The 24086-nt window shown below is 38.2% G+C and overlaps 1 protein-coding gene across 6 annotated transcripts in view; it reads left to right on the forward strand.

Moving 5' to 3' along the window:
• The window catches only part of LOC145494735 (glutamate--cysteine ligase catalytic subunit-like), a 44496-nt gene that overhangs the window by 12619 nt on the left and 7791 nt on the right, over positions 1–24086 (forward strand). For 5 of the 6 annotated variants that reach the window (XM_081474308.1, XM_081474307.1, XM_081474305.1 and 2 more), the window contains 10 exons: positions 4144–4164; positions 13712–13875; positions 17766–17875; positions 19768–19817; positions 20198–20267; positions 20784–20852; positions 21405–21518; positions 22171–22229; positions 22766–22902; positions 23906–23980. In XM_081474308.1, coding sequence (XP_081330434.1) covers positions 13726–13875; positions 17766–17875; positions 19768–19817; positions 20198–20267; positions 20784–20852; positions 21405–21518; positions 22171–22229; positions 22766–22902; positions 23906–23980 — 834 coding nt within the window. In that variant the 5' untranslated portion in view covers positions 4144–4164; positions 13712–13725. Of the gene's footprint in view, positions 1–1000; positions 7941–13711; positions 13876–17765; positions 17876–19767; positions 19818–20197; positions 20268–20783; positions 20853–21404; positions 21519–22170; positions 22230–22765; positions 22903–23905; positions 23981–24086 lie in introns of those variants that run through there. The other variant, XM_081474310.1, reaches the window with a different exon arrangement.

Below are 24086 nucleotides of genomic sequence, written 5' to 3' on the forward strand. Positions count from 1 at the left end.
TTCAACGTTATTTATTTTAATCCAAAGTCTTCACGTCAGTCACGAGATTTCCCGAATCGTCGACTATTAAAATGTTTTGTATCTTTCTGACACGATGGAATTGTGTTACAGTAAATATAATTTCACACTTTAGGATTATGACATTCGTGAAAAGCTTGACGCGTTTTGTGGAACATAAACAATCACCGACAGGGATATGATTACACTGGAATGTTGTAAGTAAAAACTAGATATCCCGTGGAGATATATCTCCACGGGATCCCAGGGGGTCTGTTTTTTGGTTGCTAAGAACGTCTGGCTCGTTATGATCTTGAATATTTCTTTTGTTTACCTGCATAGATCACAGTAATCACGCTTCTCGTTGCGGCTTTCCTTATACAGCGAGCTTTGCTTTTCTTGGAGGCTTCAGCCACAGTAGTGTGGGCTGTGGCGGATTAACCAGAATGCACTGCGCCAATTTTTACCAGAGTTCTTTGCGCCCCGAACAACACAAGGCTGTCACACCGTCGAGCTGTCGTCCTTTTTCGCGTGGATTCCAGCGAGAAAGGTTAGTGGTTATGTTTTGCTCTGATTTACTTGTAAAACGATATGAAGGAGACCGTGCTTGACTTTCACAACTCTTGTTTTTGTTCTTAATGCAGTATGTGAAAGTTTGTAAATCTGGACGATTTATTGAGACATCTTAATTTCAAACTTAGCATATCATTATGATTTCTTAGCAGTTTCACCTCCTTGGTCGAATTCTTAAATGAAGTGAAATCGTCGTTATTAAAGCTTGTAGAATAATTAAACAAACGAAAACACGCTAATTTCATAAGTGCTGCGATCTATTCCTTTTCATCCAAACCTAAATTTAAGCTATAAAGCTTTAGCATTTTCACACATCGCGATGGACGCGTCCTCGACACAGTCTAGAGACATTTAATGGGTATCAGTACAGAATTTATAAGTTAGATTTCTGTTCCTACAATTTCCACATCTTTCGATTTTCGCGATCTGGTAAAGGGGAGGTTGATGTGTATCGTTTTATTACGGTCCAAACATAGTTCAGATCACTATGTGCTTTTTTGTCTCGATCCCTTGTCACACCTCGCCATCGAGGCGTCATAATGCATAAAGTTGATGCACACAAGGACAGATTTTAAGGTCATTCCCCAGTATTGCATTGCGCATCCTTACTGCGCATAATTTATGGCGTCATTAGCGCGCGTTCGTGCACGCGCACATTGAAAACATGGCGGATTTGCCTTGATATTGAGTTCTGTCAGTTGAAAAATGGCTATAGCTCACTAACGAGCTCAGGCAACCCAAATTTCTTCCAGTCATTTTAATCAACTAACCATTAGCCTTGCGTGAGAGAAGACCGATCTGATTTCTATGTTTGAAAATTGAATAACTAAGAAAAATAGCAGCTGCACTGTAGTCTTTTCTGTTTTACAGTTTGATAGCCGTGGCAAGCAATTTGGTTCCAATATTTTAACAAGGATTCAGCTGTCTGTCAAAGTCACACTTTAAAAGTTTATTTGTGTCCGATACAAGTATTGACTGTAGTTTGAGGCTTGTTTTCACGAGTCTGGTCTCTCAAAGAGATTTCAATAACTTGGAATGCGTTCATGTAATAAGCATTAAATAACGCTAAAATGGGACATTTTCAATGCCTCACTGCTCCTAAACAAGCCTGGGCACCTCCCTTTTTTATTTTATAATTTAAGTTCTCATATAATAAATATCCATTGGACAAAGTTTGAACAAAAATCTATGTGCAGTTTCATTTCAGGGGAATTACCTTAAGTTACATTTTCGTTGTTTCTTGCAGACAATTTGCACAAGTAGATGAATCACTGCGTAAAATATAAACATAGTGTATAAACAGAGTGTGTCGCAGCGTTACTATCTTTTAGATACCCTAGTTTGGTAGAAATACAGAGCATGGTCTCACACAATTCCGTCGAATTTCACGGGTATCACAGTCTCTTTTTATTACCTGTTATATGTGTCTTGCGGTGTCCATTTTTTTAAACTCGTGGATACGCGAAGCGTAGAAACGTGTTTGTTGCGGGGACTCCGATATGTAAATGTGTCACTCACTCACTCACTCACTCACTCACTCACTCACTCACTCACTCACTCACTCACTCACTCAGGTGTAGACGCTGGTCGTAATTAGTCGGCCCGAACGAGAGCGCCAGAGTCCGACGCCATGTTGGAATAGTAACCGCGCCCGACGCCATATTGGAATAGTAACCGAACCCGACGCCATATTGCATTTTCCACTTTTTGCAAACGAACTTGATAGGTTACAGAAAACGCAACTGTTTTGAGCTTTAATTCGGTAAATATCTCCTTTAGCGACTAGGTATCTTATATTAATTATTGGACGGCCGCGTAGTAAAAAGTTTGTGACTTCCTGTTTCCCCTTGGTGTGAAATCGACATCTCGTCGTGTCTGGCATTCGATGCGATAAAACATACTCGGATTAAATAAAGTTACTTGGCGTTGAGATTGAACTGTTTTACCGTTATATTACAGGTGCAAACAAAAACTTTGCTTATTAGTACAAAGAACTCATAATATAAGGACTTAAATGCCTGTACCCGCTTGCCCTCACACCAACACGCAGAAGTCCATTGTTTACTTTTCGTGATGTTTTTAGGTAAAATCGGGGTTTTTCAGCCGGGCCTCAAAAAGCACAGGAAGAATAACCCAAGCTGATTTTAATACATGTTTTACAGCAACATAAAGTGTTCCAAAGCCGAAGTTTCAAGGAATTTGGAGTCATGGCACTTGTCGAAAAATATCTCTGAAATTTATTCGTAAATTGGGAATTCGTCTTAGTAACTGAAAGAGGTTTTTTCAAAATTGTAATGTTTATTCTCAAATGGTGCTCAAGTCAAGTTCTAACCTGTTTTGGATAGCTGAATACTTTGTCTTTCAAGAAAAAGGATCGATAAGTTTTGGTTTTCCTTTCCACGCGGACGCAAATTAATTTTAGATTACTAATTTTAAGCCTTTGCCATCGGCTATTTTGGTGACCGTCGAGGCAAAAATCGTTTCCCTCGATTTTCTCGAATTTAAACCGCTTCGAACTCCAAAAAGCTACATCACGTTTCATGTCTACCTAAGGGCTATTTGTGGACGAAAAGAGAGAAAAATCGATTTTTCGACTTCTGCCGTCAAATTCAAATTTTTCTTGGTTTGAATCACTATTTGAATCACTATTTGAATCACTCGTGAGGGATAATTAAAATTACTCCTCACGAGTGATTCAAATTCAAATTTTTAAGACAAACATAAGAGATATTTTAAGGGTTATTCGAGTTAAGAATTTTGTGTGATATATTTAGAGCAAATTTTGAGAGTTTCCGGAAAGAAATGTAGATGACGTAATATTTGTGGAAAGGCTTACGGTGAGTGATCTAGTGAAGTATTTGGGCGGAATACATGCACCATCATGAACCTTGCTTTTTATTTTGTTTGCGTTATTCCTCTTAATGCATAGCACAGTTCTGTGCAACAAGCTCGATAAAACATTAGGGAACTGTTGGCTTTCCAATTAAATTGATGTAAGGTCAAGTTTTACTTGACATATTTCGGCAGAAACTTCTGCCTTCTCTGATTGCCCGTGTTACGAGTGATACAAACAAACAAACAAACAAAAGAAGAGCAATCCGCTCGATATAGTATCAGGAAATTGTTAGATGCTTTTTCATGATATCCAAGGTTTAAAGGCGAGATAAGTGTAACCGCGTGCGCTACATGTATTTATTTAGCATGATAATTTTGGCGGTCCTATTGACTGAATTAATTTTTTGGATTTAGTTACCGATGTTAATTACCTGATCTCGTGGATGTTTGAGTACACCATCCACGAACCATTTCAGGTTGTAGTCGTCGAATCTTTCGAAGGGTTTACAACAACAACAACAACAACAACAACAACAACAACCATTTATTTGTACTCACAATTTATAAAATAATTACAATAAACATTAAATTAGTATAGAGTACTGCCTGCCCAAAATAACCATAAGGGCTAAAAACAATGGGCAGACATTAAGTTACATAGATTATTTATACAGTTTAATTTCGTTCTTTCGATCTTTTTCTGATCAACACCCTCAAGAAAGTGTATTGGAATTCCTCGCTTCTCGTTGGAATATTGGGGTAAGTTTTACTTGAGAGATATGTAACAGCTTATGTCAGTTCCCGTCTTAGTGTCTTCACGGTATCTTGTTATCATTTGCCGCCCATTTACACCAGTTCCTCACCTCGAGCGTAACACTTTTTTTCTGCGGCCTCACCCGTTTTGTAAACCATCGCTCACGCCAGTTCAGCCTGCAAGGTACAAAAAGTAAGGAAACAGTCGCGGTGTTCTGAGAACATAAGCTTATTAGCCTCACGTGATATGCTCCTGTTAGACTGGATTCGGTTTTCCGGAATGCGCCACGAGCTTTGCATCGATCGAGAAGCTAAAACCTAAAAATTTAATACAATATGATAAGATGTTAAGTTCGAATACAATCAAGGGAGATGTTTGTAATCTGTTTAAACTCGGTCCGTGAATCGATATTATTAACCTTCAGACAGTACGTCGGCGTTTCTCTTTAAGAATGGTTTTCTTGACTTTTTATGACTCGAATAGTCTGACTGGATTGTCTCTTAAAATTGTGGCCTGACCAAGGAGCGATCTGACGTTTGGTAGAACGATCTGACTACGGTATACTATGGAACGATAATGATTTACTTCCAATTTACTTCCGAGGCATGAAATATATTTTATGTCATAAAGGGACACTCAGAGCAGACATGAATATTTAAGTTTCTGGAAACTTCTAGAATGTCAAGTCACGCAGTGTTTGTGCCAGAATCTTCTACTGTCACGCTATGGAACATGTTAGAACATTCTACGCATGATGTAATTATAATGTAATGCTACATAAATAGAAGCTCCAAGAATGTTCTAGAATAGTAGTTAAATGTTTATAAAGAGTCAGCTAGGTAGTATACAGTCCTGTTGTTGTTCTCGGCAGAGACCGAGTGGAAACGCTATAGAGTGTTATTGCTACTGTAAACGCTATGGATCGTTTTCACTGTCACGCAATAAAAAAATAAATCGAAAACCATACAGTGGAAAAAGCTATGAAATTATGATGTTATAGAAGATAACTAAATAAGCCACTTCTCCAAGTTTTAGGCCTGTGCGTTTCCCCAAACTTCAGATATTCGTCGAAATGTTTCGCCGATATTTACAGAGCCCAGTATGAAAACGCCATGTTAGTGTAGCTCCGTGGTACACCAATATGGCGGCCGGAAAATAGTGTAAACAACTAGAACTTACTTTGGCTATCTAGGCGATCGACTGATTATCAGTACTGATCAAACAAGCATTTACATAAGCACTTTTCCTAATGCTTTAACTTCTAAAAAGGCTCAAAATCATGGGATAAGTATATATTTTTCGACAAACTCGATAATAGCCTTGTGTCACGCACCTCGATAACCCTGGAATTCAAAATGCTCTGGATTCCAAACGAAGCACGCTATTGAGCTGTAAAATTGTAAACAGATATAAATATACCGCCTCTTGCGCCTGATGAGGACAAAAGCTTTGGTGGCTCTTTTGTTTTGGATTTTAGAAAGTGATGACGTCACGTGAAAACGATCTATTGAGGGACTTTTTTTAAGGTTAAGTGGACCGTAAGGAGATTTCTTTCGAGACATCGAGATTCATTGTGGGTTCGTGTCAATGGTGACTAAAGTTTAGCAGTAGTAGGCTTAACTTAGTTTGGTAGTAGATTGTGTTGCTCAGAAATCGCTCCTTTGTGGCTAAGATTACATTACGTATTGTTACCCAGGCAGTGAGGCCTGGGTTTAACTTTCGGCTTTCTTTTTTTCCGCGTTCAGTCACAAATCGCCGTCTGGTCTCTAAAGCGCATGCGCCACCTGTGCATGCGTACAGCGCATGGAATTTACAGAGGCTGTCGTCGAGAAAAGTTAGCACGGATTCCATGATTTCTAGGGCGATGAAATCATATACAAACGAACACACCGTTCAAGGTAGACCAACACTAAAGGACGTTAAGCGTTTTCGGAACGGGTCGCTGCAAGCCTTACGAGAGATCGATTTACGAGCGAACATTTTGAGTGAATCATGAATCATGTTATACCAAAGGAGTCATTAACCGGGGCTATCAACTCTTCAACTTGATAAAAAGCATCTTCAGAAGCGTCTTCGTATTTTTAGACGTGATCGTGATCCAAGTAGAATCCCAGCACGAGCTCAAGAACGTCTGAGCAACAAGAGCAGAAAGGTTAGAGAATTTGTTTACGAATTTATCTGTTCGAGTACACCTAAGTAAAATGCTCTGAGAAACTTCGTAAAGTATAATAAAGATAAAATCTCGAACTAAACGATATTCTCTCGTTATTTGCTTGTAACAGAGTTATGTGTCTTAACAAGAGTGAAACTCATGTAGCGAATTATTGTACATTTAAGCTGAAAGAATCTAATGCGTGTCAGTGACCCCAGCAAAACAATTCTTGGTTTGCACTGTCGCGCAATCCTGACGCAATAAAAAATTTATTCGAAAACCATTTAGTGGATAAAATCAAGAAATTGTGATGTTATAGGAGATTAATAAAGATGACACTCCTCGAATTTTCAGGTCTTTGCGTTTTCCCAAGTTTTTGCACAAATTTACAGAGACCAGTATGGAACCGCCGTGTTGGTGTACCTCCGCGGTACGCCTACATTGCGGCCGGAAAATATTGCAAACATCAGGAACTAACTTTGGCTATCTAGGCGGCTGATTATCTGTACTGAACAAACAAGCATTTACAGAAGCACTTTTCCTAATACTTTAACTTCTAAATGGGCTAAAAATCAAGAGATAAGGATATGATTTCGACAACCGCGTTCGTAGGTCTATGTCACGCATCGCCATAACAGTGAAATTCAAAATGTCTCGCTTGCTTGAGAAACGCAAATAACAACGACAAAGGCTAAGGAAAATAGACTGAAACGGTTATAGGTTGATATAAAGACCTTTACTCATTTCACATCCTAAAGACTTGCAAACGAGTAATAAGCTATTAATCGATTCGAAGAAATGCAATCAAAAGCAGAATAGCTTAAGCACATCAATTCGATTGAATTTCGTACAACTTCAAATGCAGAACATTTAGCTCAATTGCAATATAGCTATTGCTTCCCAGTATAACGACTGCCTGGGTACACGCAGCAAAGCGTCTTGTTAAATAGATAAGTTGGGTTCGTAGAAGAGTTTCGTAGTATATCTTTCTGGCGGTCAAGCGATACCGTAACACTATAGACTTAATCAATGAGTCTGCAATACAGCAAGGTTTCACTTTTGATATTCTTGTAGTTAACTACTATAGTAGACGATTTATTCCTTTGTGTCTTTGCAGAATATATATTCATGACCCTCGCTCGTTCTAAGAGGTTGTGCATGTGCAGTGTTTGGAGAATGTTGCTGTCGCTCTTAAAATGTATAAAATTAGCAATACAAGTTTCCTTTGAACTCACCTAAGTTGTCTTCTTGTTGATCGTTTCTTGTGATTTTACAGCTTTGTAGCCGTCGTAGAGACGGATAAGGGATTTTCGTGATATGGCTGGTTGAAAGCCGCTCATAAGAATGAAAATGAAAGTGAGATGTGGAAACTTCCGGCCTAGTCAGCATAACTTGCATATGACGCTTGTAATCTAATCCTTCGGTGTATCTTCAGACCTGCTTTATTTAACCATTCTAGTTCAACAACAATAGGCACCTTAAGCAACAGACGTCGCCGACCTGACGACGGCAACCGGAAACGTGACATTTCTTTCGAGACGTCACTGCGCATGTACAACACGTTGTGACCTGACGTTGCCCTGAGATCGAGAACGTGAGAACGTGGGGTTTCACGTCGCGACGAAAAACGTGAGTACTTGATCTTTTGTTTTGATCCCTTTTAGCTTACTTTTGGGCTACTTTGGTGCCGAACCAAGGTAAAGTTGCATAATGATTGCCTTTATGCTTAAAACAATGTTCTGGAAGTATTCCTGGACTCATTATTTCTTAATTGGAAAATTGTTTTTCGCATGTCAAACTAGCCTTCAGCGAAGAGGTTGCTTCCATCCAACGTAATGCCGCTTAGTACAATTAGCTTTTTCAGGTGTTCTCAACGGATAATCGGTAGATTGCTATAGCTTGAAATAACATTGATTTTATTTTGGCGATCCCCTCGTCTTGGTATTTCGTTTAACACAGAGACTTTTTTTAATCGACTCGTTCGAACAGTGTGTACATGTATTTTTTTAACGTTTACAAGAGCTGACAAACTTCGCGCTACCAAATTTACTCGCCTGGATTTTATTTCTTGTACATACAAGATTATTGCATCCTTCGCAGAATGCTGTTTTCGATTCTTTGTCAAAAGAGCTGGCATAACTCCTGTATTTGAGCGACCGATCATTGTGTCGAATGAAAAACGCGGTGAGCTGAGATTTTGTTCAAAATCTATGTTTAGCACAACAAAGTGTGCGTGTGTGTAATCTTGGCAGTCTAAGTTTTTTTAAGTCTTTTTTTTTTTTTCTCAATGAGCGGTGATACAAACTTTGGTTAAAAATCGCAATTAATTGCTTTAGCAATACGCGTTTTACATGGAAAGTATTTTTTGCTTTTTACATTTGACATTTCAAAGCAGGCAAAGTTTATAAACTTAAATTGTTTCGTTATTTTTCGCAATGATTTTACATCTCTTAGTAAAACATGTATAGTATAAGGTTTAATTCCATCAAGTTATTTTTCAACTATAGTTTGTCTCCAACTCGTAGATGGAGTGGACAGAACAAAAATATGTGATGCTAGCCCGAGAAATCCTTCTTGAAGGATATAACTTGCTGTCGCGACCGCAACCTGAAGCCGTTCTAGCCACAGTTTCTTATCGGTCGTCACGTCGCCGTCGTCAACGAAAACGTCTGTTGCTTAAGGTGCCTAATTTCTTTTGGGAGCCAACGGTGTGCATTCATTCACTTGAGTATTTTTATCTTAATTCATACAAGAGCACACGACATACCACTAGGCCACTGTATATAAGGAGTTGCCGGGTATTTGCAAGAAGGGAGTCGCGCTTCCAACGGATTAAAAATGACCGTACTCTTTTCTATAAGAACATTGTTTTTCCGGCCGAGGCTGAACATCCTTATTTTCATTTTGATTTTAGGCTAAAAATATTCTTGTGAATATTCTTATATTATCATATGACCCGTACGGCCCTGCGCGCAATTTCCTTGGAGAACCGGCCATAAGAAAAAAAGGTCCCGTATGAGGGCCGTACGCGTCGAAGTGATAGGGCCGGAAAAACACGTACTAGAAATGCGTACGGCCCTACTAGAAACTCGATGCGAGTTAATGACAAAACAATTTTGTCGCTGGAAAATTTTGTTCTTTTCAAAATGAGTGTTGAAAGTGAACATGCTGAGAGCGAAGTTTACTATCCAGGCGAACTGACCGATGTAGAACCACTTCAGTCGTCAACTCACCCCGGAAGCACAGAAAGAAACTCAACAGTCCTCACAAATGAAAAAGTTCACAAATTTCTCAGAAGCCAACAACAAGCAAACAGGCGGTCAAGAAAACAACTTTTCTGGATGAATTGTCCGATAACTAACCTTCGGAATAAGCAAACAGTCTTGAGGCGAAACTTCTTTCAGTGGAAAGCATCAACGAATTCGTCGTGGGTCAAAAGCAAGAAAATCGGCAAGTCGCGAAGAAAACAAAGTACGACATAAATTTTTTCTTCGAGTGTCCAGAGTTGGGAGAAGAGAAATCACAAACATATACCTTTTGTACAGTAGGATAAATTGCTCTGCAGTTTCTACATCAGTGTTGTTTGAGGAGACAAAACTGAGTACGAACACAAGTTCATTACCGTACAGTTCATCCAGGTAACAAAACTCGCTTGAATTTCCACTGCACAGCAAAGCCAGCAAAGTCAGGAAACCCAGGTTCTGTTTGCTGGAGCCAACATCGGTGTCATTAATATTCAGTTGCTGGTTCTCCCTTGTTCAAGAGAATCCAAGAGGTCGACAAATAGCTTGAAACGACGCCGACATTTTCTTGAGTCTTCAGATGAAGATTTGTGAACAATTTCAGTGAAGCGTAAAGCGAACTTTTGTCACTCGCTAAGTTTTTGATGGTTTTGTCATATTTTTGACAGCTTTATGTCAACTTTCTGTTGGCTTTTTAGCATGAATTGTAATTGTGGACTTCATTATAAAAACAAATATGAGAAAATGAGTCGTATTTTTCGATGAATTGTGAGTTTCTTGTTCGACGCGAAGAAATAAATGACACTGAGTTTTTATTGTAGAATCTTTTCTGTGGTTTTTCCGCACGGCCGTCTGATGTTATGTAATCGCGTCCTATTTAGGTTTAATTGTTAAGTGGTCATATGATAAAATGCTTATTGACTGAGTAAGGTCGGGCTGGACGGGAAAGTATTTGTCTCTCGGTCAGGACGCACGGACCTCGCTGCACTCGGTCCGTACATACGTCCTGACCTCGAGCCAAATATTTTCCCGTCCGGCCCTCCCACTCAGTCAATAAGTACATATTATAGCGTCGAACATACGGCTAGTGCTGTTTTTGTTGCTTTTTAGCCAGTTTTGCCGTTTAGAGGAGGAATAATTTTAAACCGTTTAGTCAAAAACATATAATTGCATCGTATTTAAAAAATTTCTACACAAAAATAATCATATTCTTTTCAAAATCTCAGCCTCAGGTTTATTATTAAAATATTCTTACAATTTCGTAAATTTCAGCCTCGATATTCATATGAAACATATTCTTATGTGTGAGTGTATTGCATGGTATTGTAAAATTCTATCATGGATTTTTTCACCAGCCACTCCACAGTCATAATTACGGTGTTTTAGCTCTTTCCACAAATCTCCGGATATCCGGCTTTTGGGATATTTTGAAGCTTACGAGATATTTTGAAAATATTAGTATGTTTAGAAAAGTTTGGGATATTTAAATATTCCTGACTGTATGTTGTGGGCTTAAATAGCCCTGTGTTTCCCTCGCAGATATTGTCTAGTTCAAATTTTTCAAAATTAAGGCCTAGATGATGTAAAATCAATCAAAAATAAGAGATGTTTAAAAATCTTTGTGATATATTTAGAAAAAAAAAAACAAAAACAAAAAAAAAAACGAGGATCTCCGGATCGGAAATACAACATTGAGACCATATTTGCGGAAATTGAAATTAAGTGATGCTAATTCGCTATAGCTGTGATCCTATGATTTATCGCTCGGTTAATTAAGACTTTTTCTCAACAAATAAAGAGTTATTGGACTGCAGTTTTCATGCTAGGGGACTGCGTTTTACAGATTTCATATAATTTGAACTTTGTCCAGATACGGACAGACTTATTTGTTGTTGGTTGAAAAGTCATCAAATGTTATCCTGAATAGGCCTTATTACAGTGTTTGTATGGGAATCCGATGGCAAATAACTTTAAAAAAAAAAAAAAAAAAAAATTGAATTTTACACAATTTGTGAATCGCAGCGTTATTAAAATACTAGGTAGAAGATTGTATTCACCAAGTTTGAAGGATGTAGCTTGGCTAGAAGACGTTCAGATTTTTCTAATTTTCCATACATTTGTCTGTAATTTTGTTCCCCGCGAACGGCGTCTACCCAGCCAAACAAATTTATGGAAAATTAGAAAAATTCACTGAGCGTCTTCTAGCCAAGCTGCATCCTTCAACTAGGCTTAGTTTCCAATAACGTTGCGATTCACAAATTGTGTAAAATGAAATTTTGGAAAAAGTTATTTGCCATCGGATTCCCAGACAAACAATGTAATTTCTGACCGCTTTGCCTACCCGTCAAGATGGCGTCGAAAACCGTGATAAGGCGTATTAAATGAAGAAGCCAATGGAGTTTAACTGTTCCCACGGTTAACAGATATCACAAAGAGAATGTGCGAGCAGTTGTTTTTTCTGGTTTTGCCATTAACTAGAGTTGTCGTGTTGCTGTTCTTTGGCTAGTGCTGCTTCACAAAACTGATTTCCTTCGATTTGAGATAATGCATTTTAAATTTTACTGCGCCGTTATAGGCTTCTTGTTATGAATAAGAACAATTCTGAGTTTTGAACTTTGTTTTTGTTGCAAGTAAACGTAGCCTGCGTCGCAGACAGTCTAACCGAGGATTTTGTGACACGTCCTTGTCAGTTTTTCACGCCCGAGAGGTTGCAAATAAAACTGACAAATCAGTGACTGTTGTTCCCACGGTCAGAATAACGAAACAAGAAGCTATCTGTACGTCCAGAATTTATCGACGTTTCTTTTAGTGTGTTTTCTGCAGTAGTTAATATCTTGCATTCATGGAAATAATTCAAAAAGGGGATTTTAAGCAGATATTTGCCACAAGGTTTGTAGTATGGAAACTTTAAATATTCCTGGAGACTTTGAGGCGACACAGCAGTGGTTCTATCGTTTTGAGACAGTTTCCTTGGGCGATTAATAGCGGAGGTACACTTGAGTCATTCGTAAATAGCCTTATTTTTTGATGTTGCAAGATTGGACATAGACAACCACGGTTGAGGCAGTCTCTCTTGGCTGTTTAGCATAGTGTAATTTTAATGAAATTATGATAAAGAATTCTAAAAACGAAGCGCGCGAAGTCTAAAAATAGAATGCAAATTATTGGAACCCCGCGAGAGTCAGACAACGTAAGCGTGTTCTGGGAGAAACAGGAGGAAAATGAACGCCAAATTTTCGTTTTAAAAATAGTTTTAGGAACACTTCCTTATGCGCTTAAAAAAGCGTCAAACCGTCCAGCATTCCGTTTAGTTTGTCTGAGTTTGTCTGAGTTATGACGTCACTCGCGCGCTTCGATATTTCGAAATACAGTTAAAGACTGCAATGTACATTTAAAGTATCCACGTTGTCATCTAAGGAATTCAATTGATAGATATGTGAAGTGAAATTTCCTTTGTTTTAAAATAACAGGTACTATGACTTGGAAAATATGGCTCATATGAATAAGCAAAACGACCCCGGAAACAGGTTTTTTTTACCATCTTCCCACTTTACCGTGCATTGGGACATCGACATTGCCAAGAAATGTAATCTGTGGCATCTGTGTTTCACAAGTGTTTTTTTAACTGATCACGTGACTTCCAAGTATGTTTGTGACTATAAAATGGCGGATGGGTCTGCAATGCAGCGAACATGGGTAAATGGCGGTTAATATTAGATGATGGGGAAGGCACAATTTTCTTTGGAGCCAAACAGGAATCTTTCCTTTATTGCCTGGATCACAGCCATGCAAAAAAGAACAGCAGCAACATTAACAGAAAAGATCTCGCTTGTATTACTCCCACCACACCCTTGTTTTCACACTCATTTCTTCGACCTGTTTCAATGTTGCCAACTTTTTTCCCTCCACACTCACACTGTACCCATTTTCGAATCAACAACAGTTGACGTATTGTCTTCGTTTATAATTTGGCAATATTTATTCCGTCTTGTAAAACGATGGTCAAAAACAACATGTCTTTGCCAGATTAGTTACTTATATGTGGCAAAATCAAAGGCGATTTGCCAAATTTATTCCAGAAATGATTTATTAAACATCTGGCGTGTTTTAAGAACGCCTTTTTATCAGTTTACCGGTTACTCCTTTATATCTTTGCAGCTTGAGTATCCAACATGGGCCTTCTCGCTTTGGGTACTCCTCTTACATGGTCTGAGACAAAACAGTACGCAGATCATGTTCGGAAACACGGTATACTGCAGTTCCTCCACATCTACAACAAGCTGAAAGATCGCGAGAACGACTGCTTAAAGTGGGGAGACGAGGTAAATTGATAAATTGATGTATTTAATCATTTTTCTAATGCATGCAGTAGATCTTCGCAATCCTATGAGAGTGAGTAAAATTAAGGATTCCACGGACAACGGATTCGTCAAGTGACTCAAGTTTTCGAGAATGTGTTTGCCGAAATTGTAGACATTTCCGCAAGAAATGTCTAAAATGTCTTAATGTCTTCTGTTCTTAAACTAATCTATTGTTATCGTTCGTATCCTGGATTGGATTCGTCGAGTGAGTCGAGTACTTGCGCTAATAGAAATAAGAGATAGTTTAAGCAATTACCGCGGCGACCCCGAGAACAATGTCTAGTAAAAAAATGAATTTATATTTTACCTTCGAATTTCGTTCAGTGCGCCTATTGGTCTCAGAACTTGCTAAAGCTAAATATGTAACGCCTGGCCAGCATTCAATTCCAAATGAAAATATGAAAAATTAGCCGCCGTCGTTCGCTTTCTCCAAATACGCAGAACGTAGTCATTTCATGTTGTTGTTTTTCAGAGGACGGCAAAGAAATTGTACAAAGATTTATGACGCTCGTGCATAGCCATTGTTCTGTTCATTAAAACTTTTGTTTGGTGATGTACTCGTTGCCGGTACCGTCTTGGTTTGCTTAAAGCTCTGTCTTATCACGGTGTTGGTAGTCATCTTGACGGGTCGGTAACACGCGTGAGGAATTACAGCGTTTCTGTTGGAATCTGATGACAAATTATGTTTTTAAAAACTGAATTGTGAACAATTTATGCATAGCAAAGTAAAGGTACCAGGCAAAGGATTGGATTGATAAAACCTGAGGGAAGTAACTGTGCTAGAAAGTTTCCAGTGGCACTTCTAATTTTCCATAGATTTGCCTATATATACTATTTTGTCCTGCGCGAGGTTATGTTTTTGATACAAATAGTTTGGGAATGGTAGTTAAAATGAAATCGAGCTTGAAAAAATAATAGATAACGTTTGTCTACTCGTTTGTTAATGTTTACAGTACAAGGGTTTTATATCAGTCAACACTGATCCACCACCAGGGCAACCCTTCGAGCACTAGACATTTTGAATATTCAGTTGGTGAAATTCTCATTCCCCGGACCAAAAATGGGATTTAAATGTTCCATCCCTAAGGTCAAACTAGGCTATCAACTGTCCCTGCCACTGGGACCTAAATGGCAAAACTGAATTCTGGAAACGAGAAAAAGCACCATCGTTGAGCCCCCCCACCACCTTGAAGTTCTGCAGTGTCCCACGTATTGTTAATAAAGCGGTGAAATGTAAAAGTGATTAAATTTTCACAAGCAAAAGTGTTTATATTTCGCTGCGAACACACCACAAAGCTTTTCTAGGCCTTCTTATTTCGAGCCACAATGGTACAGAGAACGTCGTAGTTTGCTGATGATCCCTCGCTTGACCATGATTTTGAGGCAACTTGTTCAAATCTCCCCTGCTCCTCTCATATTGTCTGAACCACGCCCATCCAAGTTGACCCAATGTCTTGGCAAAAACCAGTCTCTCTTTTTGCCAGTGGCGTTCAAAGCTTTATATACAGAGTTATATCGTTTATAGTATTTATATAGGAAGTGGGTATATTCATCTGGGATGATTTATTAGGCTAAGACCTTATTTGACCACATTTCCAAACATCGAGGAGAGCGTTGAAAATACGACGCGCGGCGGAGTTTGTTTTGACGAACTTCAAGGTATTTGGAAATGTGGTCAAACAATGTCTTGGGTGTTTGATATATCTTCTCAATCGAAAATTAAAAAAAAAAAAAAAAAAAAAATAGGCAGAAAGATGAAGCAGCGTATACACTAAGGGCCCATTTATATGGCCTCGGTTAACCAAGACAAGTCTTCCCCCAAGTTACCCTAGCCGTTTTTAAAAGGATCGCGAACCCGTCTCGGGGAGCGAGACAACTCGGTTGGGCGAGTTGTCTCGCCTCGGCAGGTAGGGACAACTTTTCTTCATGTAAACACTTTGGCTCGCCTAACTGAGACACATCTGGGCGTGGCGAGTGTCACGAAATGTCTAGATTTACGATTTAAAGTAGAAACTCGTATCAAAGAAGTGATAGTGATGGATGAGGGATATTTGCACATTTGATTATTCGTTTAGGATTATGAATAATCATGTGGGGTCAACTTTGACACGGACTACAGAGACGACGTTTTCACATATTAAAGCTCGATAAAGTTGCCTCAGGGGGAGGATTATCTCGGGTACCCAAGACTTCATAACTGGGGCCTAAGTTGGAGAAATTTGGAAACGCAGCCTTATTTCTACGATGAGGCCTACCTCTGACATTAATACGTCACGAAAACGGAGCTTTTCGAAAACGCTCTTCAAACCGGAGAAATTTGAAAAAGCCGGCTTTTCGTTTTCGTGTGGACGGAAAACATTTTGAAAACGCTTTACGAAAACTGTGTTACGATAATCATGTGATTTACAAGACAATCCAAAATGACCAATAATTGTTGCGTTTTTTAATTCCTCCGGCGTATAGTGTGGACAGAAAACATTTGATGCGTTTTGAAAACTCCGTTTTCAAATTCCCCCACCATAGTGTGGATGGAGCCTGAGGAAGAAAATTGTATCAATCTATACTCAGATATCCAAACACCGTTTTCCATTCAGAATCATACGAAAACCTTCTGGTTCGTTCAGAGCTACCTTCACTTCTAAATCGAAGGCTACAAGATATCGCTACATTAATGTACAAAGTAAAATATAGCCTCGCACCAAGTATTGTTGACGAACTGTTTAAGCAGAAAGGCGCTAGTTACTCATTAAGAAACAGTGATTTTGATATTCCCACTTTTAACACCATTAACTATGGAAAACATTCTATTAGATATCAAGGACCTCATATATGGTAGAAACTAGATAATAAAATGAAAGGCTCCTCGAATATTGAATCTTTTAAAAAGAACATTAGGAAAAAAGACCTAACGTCGATCTTAAACAACAACAATAGCTGCTGTAACCTTTGCAATTCTTAGAGACTACCTCTTATATACCCATTGTTTTATTGTACAATTTATACATGCTACATATTTTAATTGTATATACATTTTTATTATTATTCCTTATTTGTAAATATTTTTAATTTTTTTTGTCGTGTCCCCAATTAGTTTTGAAAACTAAATACATTGACACATTAATAAAGCTTTTGCTTACTTTACTTATTTACTTATGGTCGCGATTTCCTTCGTTTAAACTTGATGAATTATTAATGAGTTTGAGAAGATGTAAATTTAAGAAGCCCAGATCATTCAGCTGTAGACGAATCTTGCCCAATAACTCATTTTGGGTCAAGCTGAATAATATCCCATTGGTAAACCTAATATCTGTTTTCAGTGGACAAGTAATTCATCCACATTATTTCAGTTTCCAATGTTTCAAGACTTTTCCGAAAGTTTCAACGTTACACGACTTCAATCATTTAAACATTATGGCATTATTATCATTATCACTATCATTATCATTATCATTATCATTATCATTGTCATTGTCATTGTCATTGGGATTATTATTGTTATTGTTATTGCTATTGCTATTGCTATTGTTATTGTTATTGTTATTGTTATTGTTGTTGTTGTTGTTATTGTTATTGTTATTGTTATTGTTATTGCTATTGTTGTTGTTGTTGTTGTTGTTATTGTTATTGTTATTGTTATTGTTATTGTTATTGTTATTGTTATTGTTATTGTTATTGTTATTGTTATTGTTATTGTTATTGTTATTGTTATTGTTATTGTTATTGTTATTGTTATTGTTATTGTTATTGTTATTGTTATTGTTATTGTTATTGTTATTGTTATTGTTATTGTTATTGTTATTGTTATTGTTATTGTTATTGTTATTGTTATTGTTATTGTTATTGTTATTAAGGTGGAATACACATTGCTGAAGTTTGACCATGAAAACAAGAAGGTTTATAACAATCTGAAGGCAAAGGAAATGCTAGATGTTTTGGCGCTCGAGGAATTGAACAATCCCGGGTGAGAGTTAAAAAGCACTAATTAAGATAAACTTGTTACTCAGTTGTTATCTTCCTAAGAAGTGACAATTAATTTGTATTTAGAGTTATTTGTAAATATTATTTCCATTTTTGATAACATTATCATGCATTCCCAATGAGCAAATCAGTGTGTTCTTGAAAAGCAAGTCATTTCACCAACTGTTGCTAGAGTGTAACCAATGTGCGAGCTTGCGAGCCAGAACCAGGAGCCTATTTTCGCAAGCCACTGCTTCCTGAGTTTTTAATTTAACGTTAACGTTTTACTCAGTAAATGCTACACTTGGCAGAAGAAAAAAAAAATTTTTATTTTCTCTCGTGCGTGAAATTCCGCGCAAGTAGTTTTTCCGTCTGTATCAAAACGGATTTTGAAGGTCAGTTTATAGTTTCAGATACTAGTGAAATTTTGAGTTTCCCTCGCAAATTTTCGTATCAAAATGTTGATTATGTAAAATTGACTAACATCCCAGTATAAACAGGGAAACGTTCAAGTGAGGCGAATTTTAGGAAATTATGAAGATGATATATCGAGAAGCACCACCACGAAAGATTCATAAATTATTTTTTTGGCTCCCAGGCTCTTAAATGTTTTTTTTTTTTTTTTTTTTAATAGTTCCCCCGTAAAATCGAAGGACTGGACGACTGCTTATTTCTATCAATTCAAAAGTTTTTGGATAAAACCCATCCGCCCGGCCCAGTCATAGTCAGTACAATTTACTGCGCTGAAAAAAGTTCCTTGCAAACTAATTAAAGATAAGTAAAAGTTTACCTCTGTACCAAACTTGTGGAGTACACTCATAACTCAATTGTACTCGACAAATCCTCGTTTAATTCTCTTCCAGTGTTACAACGCGTCCTATTTTCTGTGTTCTTACGAAAAAACCTAATTCACAAATCACTCGTGCCTCCAATTACAATTTAAGAAATCTCGTGATCCTAGCTGTCAACTTATGAAAGGTCACGTTGTCACGACACTTCAATTTACCTCGCTTGCAGCTATCAGAAAGCAGGATGGGAAAAATGTCCGTCCCATAATATCTATAATGGTACAAATGAAAAAGGAACAGAGGAAAACTCTCCATCACTTCATTTGCCATGCTACGGTGCACCAGCACATGAAGACCGCGAGTTTTTTCCATTATGCCAAAGACTTCCTGAAATTTCGGTCGGAGGTCAAATGGAAAGTTCTTCCGACCAGAATATTCGGGATCACCTCTGTAGGTGGTCCACTTATTTCGGTCGGACTGCTCCGACAGAGATTTGCCGTTCCGTTTCTGACAAACCGGTTCACTGCCCTACTTCTATTCACTTATGTAGGGAATTCGGAAAAAGAATAAAAAATGGTAAGAGTCCTATTCCTCTTGTTTGGTCCGGTTTGATCGGAAAATGTCTTTCCATTTTCCTCGGGTATTGGCATAACGGAGGCACCCCGCATGTAACCCGTTTTTGGATTTTTTGGCGAGAATCTTTTAGGGTTCGCGAAAAGAGACTCGCGGCTCGCGGCTCGCGGCTCGAGGCTCGCAAAATAGCCTCCCCCTGTTGCTAAAAGCCTATTGGATCCAATTTTAAAGGGTTAATATTATATAGATAGAAACATGTAGTCCTTACTAATACTCATGGAAGAGACTTCACGGGAGTGTTCATTGATTAATTAACGTTCAAAAGCCAAAGGCTTCTTCTGTTGTACAAATGTTGAACTTATATAATTTACATTATGCCTAACAAACGTGGTCTAACAATTACGTATTTGTTTTATTGTAACCATTTCTTTCGATTTTTGTTGATGAAATTCATAACACCTAATTCACAACATGTCTGAAAGAATAAATTGAATACACCTGTCAGCTTGTTTATTATTATTACTATTTTTTCTAGCAATAATAAGACTTCTTGGAGACCTGAATACGCCAGCTACATGGTTGAAGGTATCGGATGCTAACCCTTTTATACTTAAAGACAAAGCATCTCCTACTCCCTTTATTGCCCATACATTAATTATTGATTTTTCATATGATTGTTCCATTTGGCTAACTCCACAATTGGTTAATTGATCAATTGATCTGATTGACGGATAGATTGACTGATTAATTGATTGATAGATTGATTGAAAGAAAGAGAGGAAGAAAGAGAGAAAGAAAGAATGAATGATCGATCGATCGATCGATCGATTGATTGATTGATTGATTGATTGATTGATTGACTGATTGATTGAATGATAGACGGATGGATGGATGAGTGGATGGATGAATGAATGCATGCATGATCAATGGATCGATCGAGGTTTTTTTTTTTTTTTTGTCTGTAGGAACACCTGGCCAGCCACTTGGTGGATGCATGAGGCACTTCAACATGATTGAAGCAAATATGAAACTGAGGTAAAACTGTGTTAAATGACTCAGGGAACTGACTGACAGACAGAAAGAGAGACAGACAGACAGACAGACAGACAGGCAGGCAAACAAACTGATTGATTGACTCATTTTCTGACTGATTAACTACTATTACTTTTTTTTCTTCGTTTTGTGTTTTTATCCGGCGACTTACCTAATTGTAATGTCGTTTTAGCCTTTACATCTTTGTTTGAAATTTTAATTAGTGTAATTTTTATTTAATTTTTATTGCACGACAAAGCGTGATATGGAAGTCTGTGCGTTATAAATTCCCGGTATTATTATTAATCTGCGTCATGCTTAATTCCCCAGAGAACTACGTGTAAAGGTTTTTATATTGAGTATTTCAGAGCAAACATGCACACGTATTGCCCTTGGCCAAAATTTGCGTTTAAAACTTTTCACCTCTGTCCCTCAGGAATTAGTACCGGATTTTCCTTCACATTTGCTGTTTCAGTCAACACTTATTTTGTCCAAGTTAACTCTCTTTTTGGACAACAGACGTGAAGAAATCCTGAAAAACTTAACTGGTCCCGGCGAGACTGTGCTGACAATTTGTGCATCTCCCAGGTAATAAGATCTCCTTGGTAAAAAGATGTTATTTAGTCGTGAACGTGTAGGCCAGGGCTGGGTGAGTTGATGTCACCCTTAGACGTCAACTATTCATTAACCATGAGTAATATTCAAGACAGTTATCATCAGGACTTGCTCATACCTATATAACAAAATCGAGTGCAGTAAAGGCTTAATGAACTGCACGTAGGGTGGGCAGGAACATACTTAGCCTCGGTCATTCTGCATTACCAGGAACGAGACATTTGACGAAACTGAAAGCTTATGATTTTAACTTTCTTGCCTTAAAAGCGCCTCTTGAGAATCTCAAGTGAAGAAAATTAGCACCTTTTTGCTAAAAAAAACCAAAAAAAACCCAGCCGATTGGTTAGTATTTTAAGAGGCACCGGCCGTCTGCAAGGATTAGTTAGAGCAGCACAGACAGTCAGAAAAAGTTTAATAACTGAGAGACAAAAAGAGAAGTCTAAGGGCCATACAGTAATAAGTCAAGCATTTTTGTTATGCAAATGACATTTTGAATTTCGTAAATTTCCCAAATTACTCTTCCAGGATGGGATGCCCCAACTTTACTTTTCCAAAGTTTGACCCCACCCCTGTTGGAGGAATATTCTGTTCCATGTTCTATCCTGACCAGGCGCTTTGCCAGGGACATCCAAGGTTCAGGTATATGGCAGTTATCATGCATATGATAATTTAACAGATGTTAATCAAGCATCTTGGTGTTCCATAAAGTGTATGGCACCCATATAAAGCCAGTGTGGGAATATTGACTGAAAAATGAGTCCATCTTTAATTTCCTACAAAATAGTCAAAACAGACCTCACAAATGTATTTCAGTGCGAAGCTTTTGAAACAGTAAGTACGAGAAATCCCAAGAAAGTAACAGTGAAGGTCTAAGTTTAAATTTGAAGTTAAAGAAGTGTTAATTAGATGTTCAGTACATTGGGATGCGCGGTGACCTCATGGTTAGTGCGTTCTGCTCTGGATCGAACGGTCCAGGTTCGAGCCCTCGCCGGGGATATTGCGCTGTGTCCTTTGGCAAGACTCTTTACTCTCACAATGCCTCTCTTCACCCAGGTGTATAAATTTAATGCTGAGGGTATCCCTGTGATAGGAGCATCCCATCAAGGGGGAAGTAGAAATTCACCAAGTTGCTTCAAGCTACAAAGTATAAACGGAGAAAAACGCCGGCCTAATGAGGCACCTGAATCGTATGCAGCTTTCTTCCCCTCCATTCTCTTTAGATGTACAGTTCATGCAGATGGTGTTTTAAGTATTTATTTTTCATTATTGTTATTTTTGTTGTTTTAATAAGCACCTTCACGAGGAACATCCGGGAACGAAGGGGCACAAAAATCGCCATCAATGTTCCAAGTAGGTGACCTATAGCACGTGAAGTTTGAAGAGGAACGCGCTGAGAATGAACTCCATTTCTAAACAGGAAACTGTACACATACATGTCCTATTAGTTGCGTATGAACATTGTTTTTTTTTTTTTTGAATAATGGAGAGGGAGTTGGGGTGATTAGGAAACGGGGGTAGGGGGGCTCACACAGGCTAGTATGTCAAATTGACACACTCACCCACTTAAGCACCCCCATCCGGCCCCCCACCTCACCCCCCCCCCCCCAAAAATAAAAACAGACCATAATATTGACAATCTACTATAACTGTCAGTAAGCAATCTATCCCCGGCCCACATCTTCTGGCTTCCATTTACTTATCTAGTGTTAGCTGGCGAGACTGTCATAAAAGTTGGATTTGAGACATTGTATCTCATAATGAAACCTGTACCGAATACATAACTTTGTATGCTAGACAATCTAATATCGATATTGTTATAATATATTTTGACTAGCTGGCGTGAACCATGTGCAGTTATGTTCTGTCATTTTGTTTTTGATGAACAGTATTTAAAGATTTGAACACGCCGTCACCATTCATTGAGAAATTTCCCGATGTCGAAGGTGAAGCTGCCAAGGCTGCCTCGCCAGATCACATCTATCTGGACTGTGTGGGGTTCGGCTTGGGGATATGCTGTCTTCAGGTAAATCTCACGGAAATTAGTTACTGTGTTAATCCGAGTAGTCAGTCGGTTTCTACAACCTGCGCTTATAAAACCGGTTAAACGTGATATTACATACGGTTGCTAAGCGAGAGAAAACATGGACCCTGGGATGCCTAGCACGGGAAAGCATGTTAAAAAAGTGCTAAGGGTGAAGGGGTGGCGGTGGAATTTGGAATTCGAATGTCAAGTGGAGGAGAACATGGAACATGGATGTCAAGTACGGGAAAATGTGTAACAGGGTTGCTAGGTGGGGCAAAACCAAAATCAAACAGAAAAAAAAAAAAAAAAAAAAAAACATCCCATAAAAAAGAATGTTACTTCTACTAACACTAATCTACTAGTATACTAGTGAATATGTGAAAAATCCTGTATATTTGAACTGCGGAGAAAGATATACTTCAACCGCATGACCGAGCCATCACACACTATCAGTCATTCAGTTAGTGTGCATCGGCTTGACGTGGTGAACAAAATGGTGACGTTTTCTTCTTTCTTCGAAGCAGTCGGAGGTAGATTTAGAAGGACAATGGATAATTAAATTCTGGAGAAGACAAAAAGAAGGACATTTACCGTTACGAGACTTTAAAAGCTCAAAATTCAGTCCAAGAAACTGATTAATTCTAAGAATAATAGGCAGTTAGTATTTGAAAGGAATTTATTTAGAATTACCCTAAAACCATTAGGCTATTCACTCTCCATTTCTCTGAGGCGGGAGTTAATGGGACGGAGATCTTGAGTTCATAAGCTAGTAATTCTTAACTAGCATTGGTTTATCACCTGATTGGCTCATCAGATAACAGCATAATTTGCATTAGTTATATCTTATCTCGTTGCGCGTGACCAAAAATAAGCTCCGAAAGCATGAAAGTTTTTTACAGAAAATTTCAATTTGTCGTCTGCTTCCCGGTCCAGTTCATTCTCTGTGAACGTTGTGTATAATGCTAACAACTTGCTGCTTTTTTTTTTTTATTTGACAATGCAGACGACTTTCCAAGCATGTAGTATTAGCGAAGCAAGATACCTGTATGATCAGCTGGCAGTGGTCGCCCCGATATTAGTAAGTGACAGAAAGAAAAAAAAAAAGGAATGAAACGACACTCCCTGCTGCTCGGAGCAGTACGGGAGAATGAAGAAAAAAAATTGTGTTAAGCTTGTTTGTTATA

Source organism: Orbicella franksi, chromosome 8 (assembly GCF_964199315.1).
Source record: "Orbicella franksi chromosome 8, jaOrbFran1.1, whole genome shotgun sequence".
Lineage (NCBI taxonomy): Eukaryota > Metazoa > Cnidaria > Anthozoa > Scleractinia > Merulinidae > Orbicella > Orbicella franksi.